Source organism: Eleutherodactylus coqui, chromosome 1 (assembly GCF_035609145.1).
Source record: "Eleutherodactylus coqui strain aEleCoq1 chromosome 1, aEleCoq1.hap1, whole genome shotgun sequence".
NCBI lineage: Eukaryota > Metazoa > Chordata > Amphibia > Anura > Eleutherodactylidae > Eleutherodactylus > Eleutherodactylus coqui.
The window spans coordinates 448,965,551-448,980,381 of NC_089837.1; the positions used below are offsets into that span (position 1 = coordinate 448,965,551).

At 43.4% G+C, this 14,831-nt stretch overlaps 1 protein-coding gene across 1 annotated transcript in view; it reads left to right on the top strand.

The window, feature by feature from the left end:
• Positions 1-14,831, top strand: part of FLT3 (fms related receptor tyrosine kinase 3) — a 95,749-nt gene that overhangs the window by 38,010 nt on the left and 42,908 nt on the right. The window contains exons 3-8 of the mRNA XM_066583272.1: positions 4,179-4,381; positions 5,944-6,059; positions 9,332-9,449; positions 9,568-9,728; positions 10,716-10,834; positions 13,162-13,306. Of these exons, the coding sequence (XP_066439369.1) occupies positions 4,179-4,381; positions 5,944-6,059; positions 9,332-9,449; positions 9,568-9,728; positions 10,716-10,834; positions 13,162-13,306 (862 nt within the window). The remainder of the gene's footprint in view (positions 1-4,178; positions 4,382-5,943; positions 6,060-9,331; positions 9,450-9,567; positions 9,729-10,715; positions 10,835-13,161; positions 13,307-14,831) is intronic.

Consider the following 14,831-nt stretch of genomic DNA (forward strand, 5'->3'; position numbering starts at 1 on the left):
ATAGGCGTCTTTAATAAAGTGGTTGTTCAATGGGTATATAGAAAGCTCAACGCTAATCAACCAAAAGGGATAAAACTATTCTATGCAACTCCTACAATTATTCATGTTCACGATAATAAAAGGGTGGTTACTTGGTGCAACATAAACCTATAATGCCAAATGACTAGTTTATACTTTCACATATTTCAGATGTTGAAACCTTACGCTTACCTGCCAGCTTTGTGTAGACACAAGGACCAGAAACATGATAAATATATGTGGTTAATATGTATACCTAATATACCTGAAAACAGACATTTGGAAAGCAGAACAGTTTCAAGCACAAAGAGCTGTAAACTGGTGCAGAAGCCATAGAGGAACTTGTACATCGAAGATATCATGACAGAATGCCTTACAGACAAATAACCAAAGTTTCAATAAGGAACCGTACCTTTAAATAGCTATTTCTGAGGGGCTTCATTGTCATAAAGTATATGAAGTTGCATGCAAGGCAAGTCTAAAGTGCCAAATTTATCACTCAGCATGCTCCACTGTGAAAAAGTTGGTGCATCTTCTGACTACATCCTCTAAGTTTATGTTGTCTATAGCTATTAGCAAACATTAGTTAATCTGCCCTATTATTTGTTGGTTACAGCTGTCCAGGAGTTTGGGCATTTTTTTGGTTGCCAAAGATCCATGACTTGCGATCCCCACTGATCAGCTAATTCCCAGCACTGCTGTCAATGTTGGACAGGGCTGAAAGCACATAGTGCCGACATTACAGGGATCCGATTTGGTTCTGTTGGCACAGTCAGCAGACAGCACAGTCTGCTTCTTGCTCTGTCCTTGCTGACAGTGGCACTGGGAATTGGTGGAGATCATAAGTGTCCGACTCCTGCCAATCATTCCTTGATGACCTATCCTGTGGCCATCAATGCAAAAAAGGTCCAAAGTTCCAGACAACCTTTTTAATGTAGTGTCACATCTAGAGGCTGATTCTCCGGAGATCGTGCTGGAAATGAAGTTTCCTGGAGTAGAACTATGCAATATAGCCAACTTCCAGAAGAAAGAAATGTCTCTAGTGCCACTTACAGGTAGCTGCCCTATAAGCCAACCCTTTAAAGAGGACCTGTCACCACTCTTAAATTTGCTGTGTTTGTAAATACTTGTATTCTCCATTAAATAACAATATCCTGGAAATATATAAGTAAACTAATAACTGGGTTTTACCATTAACCTTGTCAATGGGTCATGTCCATATGTAGTGACCCAGAGTTAGGGCCTCACAACACTTTAATAGCTACCTCATGTGGTGTGTAAATGTATGTATGTTTGTACTGTTTGTAATGTACTGTGTATTGGCCTTGATAGGTCACTAAAAGGTTAAAGTCTGATGTTTGCTCTAACTGACATGGGCATGACTAGGCACAATTCACCCTAACCTACTCTGTGTCTTGTCAATTACCCCTAGCTAGCCCTGGGATTGGGTAGTGAGAATTTCCCTTAGCTCAGGATAGGCTTAGCGGGTAAGGATAAAAGACAGAACAGGGGTGGGGTTAGGGAGTCCAGCCAAGCCAGGTGTCAGTCAAGCTTAGCCCTAGTCTAGGCTAGTCTAGTCTAGGCCAACTCAAGTCAAGTCAAGCCTGGCTTAGGTCCAGTAAGGTCAGGCCTAGGTTAATCAAGTCATGGAGCTAGATGCTGGAGAGAGAGCTAATTAAGTCAAGTTGTGAAGCTGGCTGCAGGACAGTCTTTTTCCCCCCTACCAGAAGGAATCTGAGTAAGGGTAGATCCCACATAGCTGGAAGGAAATCATGCCGTGTAACTGTGACAAATAAATGGCAGGAGCTTAGATGTATGAAAGTTAAAAATCTTATGCTTTTATTTAAATAGTGCTCATTACAACAAGGATACTATGTACGCCCGGAGGAGATCGAAACACGTCCTCCGGGCGTACATAGTATCCTTGCTGTAATGAGCACAATTTAAATAAAAGCAGAAGAGTTTTAACTTTCATACATCCAAGCTCCTGCCATTTATTTGTCTACAATGTAAAGAACCGCTGAGATCGAGCGGTATAGGATGGAAAGTTATCCCTGCTGAAAGAGAGGATACGGACGGAACATAAGACGGGAGCGAGCACAACCTGATACATAGGTGAGGAACTTTTTCTCTTCTTGCGTGTAACTGTGAGTTTATCGTGTGCCTGCTGAGTCAGAAGTCTGTGTTTCCACAGGAGAGCCTGCACTGTTCCCTCCATTCCTCCACAAATAACCTCCCAGAGCAGCAACCATCTAACTTATTCTGGCAGCCTCATCCTTCAGGGAAGAGTCCAGGATTCTTTGTGTGTTATTTCATATGCATACGAAGATTGTTGAAGTGCTCTACTGCTGGCTAAACTATCAAGTGTGAACAGTGTATTCAATCTGTGATATTCAGTAAACTGTGTGCCTTCAGTTTTACTGCAACTTATTTGGACCGGACTCTTTATTTCATCATGACATTACATTCAAAGTCACTGGCGTCACATCGAATTTACCCGATTGCTGTCGCCAACCACCCTCATGTAATCCGCCTGCTGCACGAGTCTCCATTTTACGCACAGTAGCCTCCATCGTGACCAAGCCAAAGTTAGAACACCCACTCGAGCTACTTCTGCCAACTCCTGCTCGCTGCACATACACAATCGATGCTATCAGCACTGACTGGACAGCGTCAGACTGCGTAGAGACTCTCCCCCAACTGGTAACATCCAGCAGTCAATTCTTTCATACATTTCTAAGAGGAACAATAGCGGAACAGCTTAATACAGAGTTCTCAGAAAATTATTAGTTCCTATAGAATACTAGTGTTTACTAAAACAAAGAGATCACAGATCCTCTTTAAAGATCCTCAAAACATGACTCATGTTATTTGCCTAACCAAAAGCCTCCATTGTGGGGGTGAATGTGCAATAAATAATAGACTAGACAGAGGGGCTCTAGATTTGTAGAAAAAGTACAATGAGCTAAAATGTAGTAGCAATGCTTGTACTAGGTGGTGGATTACCCCAGATTTAGAGGCGTAACTTGAAGCTCCTGGGCCCCAATGCAAAACCTGGAACGGGGCCCCCAACTTTAATGCTTTATTCATAGTACTGGGCTTCCTATATGGAGAAGAGAGGCCTTATTGGTCCCCCAAGGCTCCTGGGCCCAGTTGCAACCGCATCCCCTGCATCCTCTATAGTTACGCCCCTGCCCAGATTGTATATGTCCCATATTATTTTAGGAACAGCTGTGCAACATAAAACTCTAGTTTTTGAGGCAGATTTGCAGCAAATTTTACCCTTATTAGGCCTCAGTCAGATGTGTGTTGGTACGCTGCGCATGTTACTTGCGTTTGCCATCCGCATCTATTAGAACCAATGCTTTTCAAGGGCAGCGATCATATGCCCGATACTTACCTGCGCACAATAATGCGTAGCGGTAAATATAGGGCAGCAGATTTAAAAACGCAAGTAACTGCGGCATTCCGGCTTTTTTGGATGTGAAACCCCTGGATGCTGTCAGATCCAGGGGTTTCACCTTGCGCCCAACGGGGCCGGTGGCGGCAGCAGCGCCGACCCCATTGAGAACATACAGTGAAGATCACAATCCTCTGGCACAGCTGTGGCAGCTGTGGCACAGGAGCACGATGTTCTACCTCTGTCAATCAATAGTTGAGTGCTGCCTCTGATTGGTCACAGTACTCAGCCAATCAGAGGCAGCCCTTGACCAAAGGTGACCAGAGGCAGCCCCATTAACCAAAGGTGAAGCTCCTGGATGTGACAGCATCCAGGGGTTTCACATCCAAGGAATCCCCTGCTGCAGCTGTCACAGCCACAGCAGGGGAAAGCGGGCAGTGCACTTTATGTGCGCATAAACGCAGCCAAGTGCGTTTTTTTCAGCATTTCGCCCACTTCAGTCACGCTAATTTTTGTGCCTTTCTGCTGTGGATCCGCACCACTAGTACGGATTTTGGCATGTTTTTTGCCGAGGCTTTGATGAACAGTGACCACCTGGTGACAATTGGAATCGACTTCTACCCATGCTGATGAATTTGGAGTGCACCATGTTATTTGTCAGCTGGCATTCCATTGTTCACAAATGACTCCCCTCTTCTGTGTTTAGTGCTAATTATTATGATAAAATAGTTGTTTACTATTAATACATTTTATCTTACAGGATTCCTCTTCTTTTAACAATGCTATAAACCTGAACTGTTCTTGGGCATCACATAACATTTCTAGTGCAGCTATCACAGTGGAGGTGAACATTTTTGAATCAGTGAAGTTGAAAGTCTTTCAGAACATAAGCGAGACGGTGACTTTCGTCTGGTTGCTGGAGAAGAACAATATCTCTTACGTTGTGAACAATTCTGAGAACAGGTAATATTGGTAGTAAGGTAATGTTTTCTTAGTAACTGCTGTGTCTTAACTAAATAAGAAATGTCAATACGGCTAAGTTCACATCTGCATTGGGGTCTCCATTGCAGATTTCCTCCAATTTGCAGGAGAAAAATAGCGCAGCCCGCAGGACAATTTTCTGCTTCCTGTCAAATGTTGGATACCATAACGAAACCTGATGGAGCTCATTATGAGTCTCTTGGACACTCATGGGGTCTATTGGGCATGATTGATATTGATCATGTGATGGATTGAGAAATGAAAATTCAGATGTGAACCTAACCTAACAGATATCTACCAGAGTATGATGTGCCACAAATACAGAAGACTAGTAAGGTGCACTGATGACAGCAACCTCTAGGGGCCATTGAAGCAGAACCTGCAGAGAGAGAAGTATTGTCATTAACAACTTGACTGGCTTCAAATCTGTTTCAAATGGAGTTGTCTTTGGCAGGACCATTGGCTGTTTTATACCCCAGTGGGCCCAGTGCATATTTAAAAGGCTACCACCCCTCAATCATTCCCCCACCTCATCCACTGATCAACCTAATCCAGCAGGCTGCACTCTTTTGTGTGGCTTTTCTGTGGCTTCCACTCCCTTCCAAGTACAGCTGTCACATGACCATCTAAGCGCTTGACCGCTGCAGCCAATCACCAGCCTCAATGGGTAATGAGACCGGTGATTGGCTGCAGTGGTCACATGCTAAAATGATCACATGATAGCTGGACCTAGAAGTGAGCAGGAACCGGAGCAATGGGGGCATGCAAGAGATGAGTATAACTTGTTTTATTATTCTTTATGCTCTTCGATACTTTTCAACTGTGTCAGTCTCCTAAGGATGTGCCACTGTACATACAGATTACACCTCTATAAATAATGTGGTGACATCTATGTTAAAATATGCACCAATATCCGTATGTAACACATGTGGATTTTGATACGAATCCGCACCAAAATCCACAGCAGATTTTAGACAGCGTAACTACTAGTAGCAATGAGCTCCATGTTTATACTAATATGTCTCAGTTTATGCACAGGCTTATAAAGTAATTGCTTGCTGGACAGAAATCTTGCATGACCTTGCTTTATGGAGAATACAAACTACTAAAGCAGAAGTGACAGGAGAGATGACAGCTTTTTAACCCTTTCCCATCCACTGTCTGACCTCTGAAGACATTATGATTTAAGGCTGCACAGCTCCGATGTTGGAAGACGTCCGTCGGGGTCTTCTTACTGTATATTGCCAGCCTCTCTACTGTCGTAGCCTATCCAACATGTCACCTCATGCAGTACTGGCTTTAGCCAGCAGATAGTGCTGTTGTATAACGGCAGAAAAAGAGTAAGCCCCCTAGGAAAACCAGGATACAAATTGAATTGAAAAGGGTTAAAATCATCTTCTCTATGCTAAGAGTGGGACATAATGCTGATGTCTCACTAGAGACAAGCCTTCTTATGTAGCAATGTTCAGGCACTCAACGTTTATCAATAGCACAGTGTTACATATTAGCGTTACTGACCAAAATAATACATTTCTTTATTTCAGCAGCCACAGTTGTTTGGAACTGGTAAGAGCCACCGGGAAACACGCTGGATTATATAAGCTTTGGATACAAAGTCAAAACTTCAATTATTTCATATATTTTGAAGTGAAAATAAGAAGTAAGTAAATGACTTTGGAATTATTACATTGTGAAAACGAGAGCACAGAGTTTAATGATGTTGTCAGGTGACTCAGCAGACCCAGAAGTATATTCCTACAAACGAATGAAGACTTGGGTCACCTGTGCAACTTCTTCACTGAGATCGTCATATCCTTAGTGGCCTTTCACATTACCGGAATATTCCATGACATCACTGTGAATTTCCACACCTTTACCCCGCATGTCTATATGTGGATTTTGATGTGGAATTGCTGGCAGAATTAAGCCATTTTCAGTTCCATATCAAAATCCACACAGAGGCATATGGATTTTGGTGCAGAATGTTCCATGTGTTACGGTGCATGTTGCAGCTAAATTACGCCCATATGTAAGCACTTTTAGGCCTAATTCATACCAACGTATATACGCAAGTAATGTAGCAGCGTCAAAATATCGTGACTCTCTGATGTATTTGATTCCAATTAGAGATGAGCGAACACGTTCGGCTCCGCCCCTTTTTCGCCCGAACACCGAACTTTGCGAACACTTCAGTGTTCGGGCGAAAAAGTTCGGGGGCCGCCGTGGCAGCGCGGGGGGGTGCGGCGGGGAGTGGGGGGGAGAGGGAGAGAGAGAGGGCTCCCCCCTGTTCCCCGCTACTGCCGCCCGCGCCGCCGCGCATCTCCCCGCCCCCCGGCGGCACCCGGACACTTACGCGCGAACACTGCAGTGTTCGGCAAAGCCGGTGTCCGGGTGCGGATGTGTCCGTAACGGACATGTTCGCTCATCTCTAATTCCAATGTATTCAGTCAGATGAGTGATTTTTAGGCGCGTGAAAAAAATGGAATAATAGAACATCGGCAACCGAAAATGGCAACCGATTTTATACGGCGCATGACAATATAGGTCTTGCCCTATCTACTGACAAGATACGTTGGAAGCTCCCATAGGAGTAAAGCCTTCTATGGAAGAGGGAAAAAAAGGGAGGGGAAGGAAGTTTAGCAGTGTCCAATGCTGAAAAAAGAAGACAGCTGGCTCTATTTACCCATGAAGGCCCAATGTCCACGGCACACATGGATTCCGTGCAGGGAATCCCGCACGGAATCCAACCCTGCCCATTGCCATGGACATTTTCTTACCTGTATGGATCTTGTGCGGGTCGTCTCTGCCCCGGCTGGATCTTGTTTGTTCTGTACAACGGAAGCATTTATTTTTGAACTCCTGCTTTCCCGCGGTATCCTTCAATGGAAGCCGTCCATGTGGGATCTGCAGAAAAATGGAGCATGCTGTGATTTGTTTTCCAGACCAAAAGGTTCGCAAATCAAGTCTGCATGTTTTTAAGGTGTTTGCGGACGCCTATGCATCCTTATGGGTGGTTTGTTTTACGGATCTTCTGCGCAGGTGGCCCGTGTGTACTCTGCAAATCAGATTCGCCTGTGGATGTTGGGCCTAAGTCATTCTGATGGTTTCTGCTGACCACGGAATTTCTGTGCTACAGCATATATTTTTTCAGATACGCTGTAGCTGCACATGTGAATGGATGAGAAAACGCTAGATCGGGAGTTGATCACGGCTTTTTTCCTTTCATGCAATTTTTTTGGCGGCGTACGGCTGAGTGTAAAAACACATACGCTCATGTGAAAGAGGCCTTAATGTCATGCTACCAAGTTGCCAGGCAGCCCTTGCCTTACCCTCACCTGTAGTACCCAGGAGGCTATGCCTGTCTCCATCTCTACAGCAGCTGCTTTCTGCCTGCAGAGTGATCCCCTCTTTCCCCCCAGATTATAGTCCATAATCTGGAACTGCATTAATTATTATATAATTACGGTAGTAGTACTCATTCATTAATTAGGGTTCATTCACACGGTCATTGCCATGCTCAGTCAGAAAATTCGCATGGAAAAAAATTTGGATTAGATACTTATATACATTATATATACTGCTCAAAAATGAAGGGAACACTTAAGCATCACACTATAACTCCACATCACTTACACTTTAGGGATTTCATTCTACCCAGTTAGGATGCACAGGTTATTGTGAATCAATTTCACCTGCCTTGGTGCACATGAAAGTGAGGACAGGAGCATTGGAGAGCCAACCGTAAGACAACCGCCAAGACGGGAATGGAAACAGTTCCTCTCTCCCTTCGTGATTCTTCTGTAGTTTTGTGTTTTGCTCGTGTTTTTGTCACTACTGGTAGCATGAGGCGGTATCTCCAGCCCCATTAGGTTACACAGGTAGTCCTGCTCCTCCAGGATGGCACACCAGTACGAGCCACCAGAAGAAGGTTGGCTGTGTCTTCCAGCACAATCTCAAGAGCATGGAGCAGGTACTAGGACACAGGCATTACACAAGGAGAGCTGGACAGCGGCGGAGAAGGGAATCAACCCAACATCGGAAGCGGAAGACGAGGAGAAGCATGATGGCCCGACATCCTGTAGTAGGACCTGTGCTCATCGCCCATCACTGGGCAGCTTGATTGGCATTCGTCAGAGAACACCGAAATTAGCAGGTCTGCCATTGGTGCCCCCTTCTATTCACACTGAGCACATGTGACAAACGTGAAAGAGTCTGGAGATGCCACGCTGAAGGTTATTCTGCCTGCAACATCATCCAGCATAACCAAATGCAATAAGCAAAAGAGTGTTCCCTTAATTTTTTTGAGCAATGTATATTTATACACACAGCATAATAATGTATTATAAAATTCATGGGGAATGAGTTAAATAAGACAAAGAGCGTCATTTTTCTAACTTCTGTATGATTGGCCACTTGGCTGTGATCGTCTGAAGGACAATATCAGGTTAAGATTCCTCTTCAGTCGCCTGTTTCTTCATTCAGTGCCTGGAAGGACAGAGTAAAGGAAACATACATATTCAGGTTACTATATAATTAGAGATGAGCGAGCATACTCGCTAAGGCAAACTACTCGAGTGAGTAGTGCCTTATTCGAGTACCTGCCCGCTCGTCTCTAAAGATTCGGCTGCCGGCGCGGGTGCGGGTGAGCTGCGGGAGTGAGTAGGGGGGCGGGGGGGAGAGAGTGAGAGAGAGATCTCCCCTCCGTTCCTCCCCCCTCTACCCCGCCGCTACCCGCCCCCCGCCGGCAGCAGAATCTTTAGAGACAAGCGGGCAGGTACTCGAATAAGGCACTACTCGCTCAAGTAGTTTGCCTTAGCGAGTACGCTCGCTCATCTCTAATAATTATATATTATCAACAGCATTAAAAATTATGCAAGAAAAGGAGAAAATGAACGACAGAGAAGTCACGTATGATTTTTTTCTCTTTTTCAGGCAAACCCAGAAAACCTTATTTTACACTTGAACCAGACTATGTGAGCTGCTCTTCTGAAGGATACCCCAAACCTGTTGTATATTGGATATCATGCACTTCACCTGGTGAAAAATATGAGTAGGTGCCACTAAAACATACGATTATGGCTTGGTGCTCACTAGGTGTGACCGCATCAATTTCTAAGCATTGATTTACAATGTTCGATATTAACCACCCTCTTGATTTCTTATTAAAGATGCAAGAACGAGACAAACTCTATTCCAAATTCTGAGTCAAATAATTCTGGAAATGTAAAGGTGGGAAACAAAATAGAAGCAATGGATATTATGGAAAAGAATATATACTGTTGTGCAGTTAATGCTCTTGGAAGAGAATGCAGCCAGCTTTATACCATTGGTAATATACCACAATGTCATCATCTCATGTCATCAATAATGTTATGTAGTAACTCCCTACTTTTTTTATCGCAGAGTAATAATTTCACCCCCTAGGGAATCCATACATTACCCAATTCCTAATACCAGAAGCAAGTTGATGCCAGAACCGATCCTGTCTTTCCTATAGAAGCCGTTTTGCCATCAACTGCATCCTGAAGAGAGAACTCGCCTGTATTAACGTCAAGCTTCCAAATTGGACAGCCTTTTTAGCTAGGAATCACTCAGAAACCTATAAGGCTGTGTTCAAATTGGCATCATAGTGACTGTTTCTAACAGAAGCCATGATGATGATGTGTAGGATCCAAACATATGATGGACTCCATTGATATTTAATGTTACAATGCAAATCTCCATTGTCTTCGTATATTTGGCTTTTGACTTGCTGTGCATCTTACTTACGCTGTCCACATTGTCATGTGATTATTTTGGCACATCTTATGCTGTCATAACTTATTCAAGACCACTGTCTCTAATAAGTGTAGCCCATAGTATAAAGTTATAACAGTAACAGGATATTAGTCACCCTTGTAAACAGGTTTTCATTGGTAACAGAACCCTCGATTGAGATATATTATCCATAAATTTCTATTGATGGCCTATCCTAAGAATAGGTCATCGGGAGTTGATTGTCAAGGTCTGTCTTCATCTCCCAGGACCCTTGCCTATCAGTTAATCACTGGGCCAATGCCCTAGTGTATGAAGTTGATGTCTGCATGGAACATATAGCTGTGTGAACACTGCAATGGCCCAGAAAGATATGGCAGACTAAGTTCCCATTCATTTGTCCCAATCAACTATTAATGATCTACCCTGAGGATAGGTCATCAATAGTATAGAGGTGTAAAGCCCCTTTAACTACAGGTTTTTACAGACCTAATATTGTAGCAACTCATAAGTGTACAGACCAAAAAGCTTGGTTAACCTTTTATTATCGTTTGTTTTTAAGATCTGACATCTAATACATCTCACCCTGAAATACTCCTTAAGACCGGAGAGAGCTTTGTTATACGCTGTTGGGCATGCTATAAATCATACAACTATAAACTGGATACTGAAAGTGAACAGGTAAGACATGTAAACCAGCTCTCTGAACATGGTTTTCGTTTCCTTCTGGAGAAGGCTCTGGCTTTGCCTTATATTCCCAGTCATGCTACAAGGCCTGTTAAAAGGTCAGACGTGGACTTGTAGGAAAGCTACCTTTTAATAAGTGGCACTGCCCATTGTAACATCTCCCATTTGCATACTAAATTTCCCAGAGGAGCATCGCAAGGCCTTTTAACCCCTTAGTGATGGCCCCACAGTGTTTTTACGTCCTGCCGTTGCAGGACGTGTATGGAGGGAGACAGCGCTGTTATCTCCCTCCATACAGCATGGGCATAAGCTGTTTATTACAGCTGACACCTGTGGGCAATAGCTGCAATCGGCCGCACGGCCGTTCGCGGCTACTAACCCTTTAAATCCCCCGACTGATGTTCGGGGGTCCTGTATGGCCCCCCTGATGTGAGATCGGGGGAGCCATAAAGGTGTCATGGCAGCCAGGGGCCTTCTGAAAGGCCCCATGGCTGTCTTGGCAGACAGCCCATCAAGCCATCCCCGTGGGGTGGCTTGATAGGCTGCCTGTCAGAATGCAGTATGATGTAATGCTATGGCATTACATCATACTGCAGGAGCGATCAAAGCATCGCTGGTTGTGTTCCTCTAGGAGGACTGAAAGAAAGTGTAAAAATAAGAACAATAAAGTTTTACTAATTATTTTTTAAAAAAGTAATAAAAGTTAAAAAAAAAAACCTTTTGCCATATTTGCAATAAAAAATCTAAATAATAAACCAAAAATACATATTTGGTATCACTGCGTCCGTAAAAGTCCGATCTATCAAAGTAATGCATTACTTATCCTGCATGGTGAACTTGGTCCGAAAAAAAAAAAATAACGCCAGAAATGCACTTTTTGGTCACCCTATCTCCGAGAAAAAATGTAATAAAAAGCGATCAAAAAGTCAATTGTATGCAAAAATGGTACCAACGGAAACTAAGGGACATACCGCACAAAATGAGCCCCCACTCAACTATGTCGACAAAAAAATTAAAAAGCTATTGTGCGCAATAAGTAATTTAAAAAAATTAAATATCTTTAAAAAAAATACAAGTAGTACAGCAAAAAAAGCTATATAGGTTTGACATCGTAGTAATCATACTGACCAAAAGAATAAGGTTAGCAGGTTATTTTTGTTGTAGTTTGTGCGCCGTAGAATCAGGACGCACCGAAATATGGCGGAATGTTGTTTGTTTTTTTTTCATTTCTCTCCACTTAGAATTTAAAACATTTTTTTTAGCACATTATATGGTACCATAAATAGTACCATTGAAAAATACAACTTGTCCCGCAAAAATCAAGCCCTCCTTCAGCTACATTGATGGATAAATATAGGAGTTACACTTTTTTAAAAGGTAGGAGGAAAAAACGAAAATGGAAAAAAGCAAAAAAGCTCCGTCACTAAGGGGTTAAGTTTCTTTACACCTACTAGATCAGGCCTGCACAACATGTGACCCGTGGGACACAAGCGGCTCGTACAGGAATTCTGGCGGTCCACACCACACAGTCTCCGCAGTATTGCCCCATGGCATCAGCGCAGTAGTGCTGACAGGCTCAACTCCCCACATGAGGCTGCTGTGGGTTGGGAAGAGGACTGTGCGATGCTGCCGAGGCAAACAGGGAAGGGACTCATCCAGTAAAAATGGATGGGCCCTACTCTCCAACATGCAGTGGGTTTGGGGCAGGCCACAAGTGGGACCCATCCAGTAATATGAATTGGCCTGCCTACCACCCCTGATTGGAGTAATTGGTAGTGGTGGGTACTCCTTCAGCCATCAGGCTGAGGCTGGAAGGACAGCTTAAGGTGAACTGGAGATTCAAGAGCAGGGCTGCAGAGACTTCACTCTTCAGCTGAAGGGCCTACCACGACCAGGAAAAAGAAATAAGCCCTTCGTTGCCCCTACACCCCTGAAAAACAACAACAAAAAAAGACATCTATACTAGATGGTCTCCACAAGGAAGAGAACCTATACCCTCCAGACTCTCTTAATACATTTGGCACTTGTCTGGCGAGTACTTGTGCCAGATTGTGAAATCCACAGCAGCTACAAACAGATGCCCCATCCCCTTTTTTTAGAAAATGCTTTGAGGGGTGCAAAAAGAAAAGCCAAAAAATTGCAAATTATGACTTGCTGTCATAAGATTTTTTTTAATAAACAAATATTCTTCAGTTTAGTGTCCTCGGTATCTACTGCTTGATTAATTCCCTTTACAAAATATATGCAAACCCAATATATCTGTAAGTATGAGAATAATATGGTGAATTGCTTATGCACTCTTATTTATTATTACATTGTAGATGATGTCCTTTAAAAAGAGCTTATACCTGGAGGACAAGAGTATGGTGAGAGTGTTGTTTGCTGCAGTATATGGAGGACACAGCAGGAACATCACATGCACTTCAACAGTTCATCCAAATAAATCAGAAAGCCTTAAAGTTATAGGTACTGATCCCTAGTAGCAATAGTTTCAAAGTTTTAAGTAAGTTATTTGTAAGCAGTGAACATACAAGAGTTCTGTCATGGTGCCACTCCCAAGTCTTGGGTTCAGTTCAGGAGTGTCGTCATGACGTTTGCCTCAGATCACATGATGCACTTGCTGGTGCATGCATTCTTCCTTCAGTCCTGTACTTCGAGGGTTAAACTTTCTTCAGCTATTTAGCTAATGAGATGACTGTGATGATTGACAACCCAGCCAACCAGTTAGTAACTTTATTGGAGTTGTTTGACTAGTGGTCTGACTGGGATAATTGACACTCCAATCAGCCAGTCAGTAATTTCTTTATGCCACTTAAATCAGCTCCTCCTTGCTGAGGGCGCCGGTTATACGCTTGGTATTCTGCCTCTGTCAGGACTCTCTACATATCTGTCTGTTGTCAGCTTTGTACTCTCTGCATACCTATCCGCTCACAGTTTTGTGCTCTATGTATTCCTGTTTTCTGTTAGTTTTGTACTCTCTGTATTCTTTTCTGTTGTCAGTTGCCAGTGTTCTATGTTCTGCGTCCACGCTTTCCTGGTATCCCTGGTTTCTCGATGACCTTGGACCTTGCCTCGTACAAGCAGTGGGGTTGTCTTCACGACAAGTGTTCCTCTTCGAGGCAGGTTCAGCTGGGGAGGTTCAGAGTGTTTCGTTCAGTTCTGTACCCCAGTATTCTGGTTGGTCCTGTGTCTGGCTACCATTATTCTCCTGTATACACGCCTGTCCGGACTGCTATGGTATCCTGCTCTTCTGACTTTTGTCAGCATTTTCAGACAGACTTGATATTTTAACAGAAAAACAAAAATTGCACTAGACCTAGTGTGGATGCTGTTGATCCATTGACAAAGCAAATGAAAGCTTTGTCTGTACATGTGGCTTTGTCTCAGCAAGTTCAGGCGTTGTCGCAGCAGTTGGCGGACATTATCCAACAGCTGTTGGCCATTGAGTCTTTACCAGCAGCTCATGTAACTTCATAGTTGACTGAACGAAAGCTAAATTTGCCAAACCAGTTTTCTAGCAGATGCAGTGACTTCATTTAGTTCTGTGAGGCCTGTAAGCTATATTTCTGGTTAAGGTTGAATTCCTCATGGAAAGAGGCCATGAGAGTGGGCATAGTAATATCCCGATTACAGGAGACCAATAGGCATGAACATTCTCTCTTCCACCCACTTCAACTGCATTGTCATTTGTAGATGATTTATTTTGCGGCTCTGGGTCTTCTTTATGACTATCCAGATTGTATTGCCTTGTCTCACAGAATATAACATAAATTTCTGATAAATGTCGATCCCACTTCAGGAATCCACAACTATTTTTTTGAACAGGTGTCCCCTGACCCTGCTCCACCTGGTCAGGCGACTGCTGTATCCAGGCTGCAGGTCAATCGAGAGATGGTCAGATTTACAGAAACAGCCAATTTTACTGTGTTCCACTGTTTCCTGTTTACTTCTATGAGAGTTAGGAAAAGAGTGGACTACAGAAAGCTCAGCT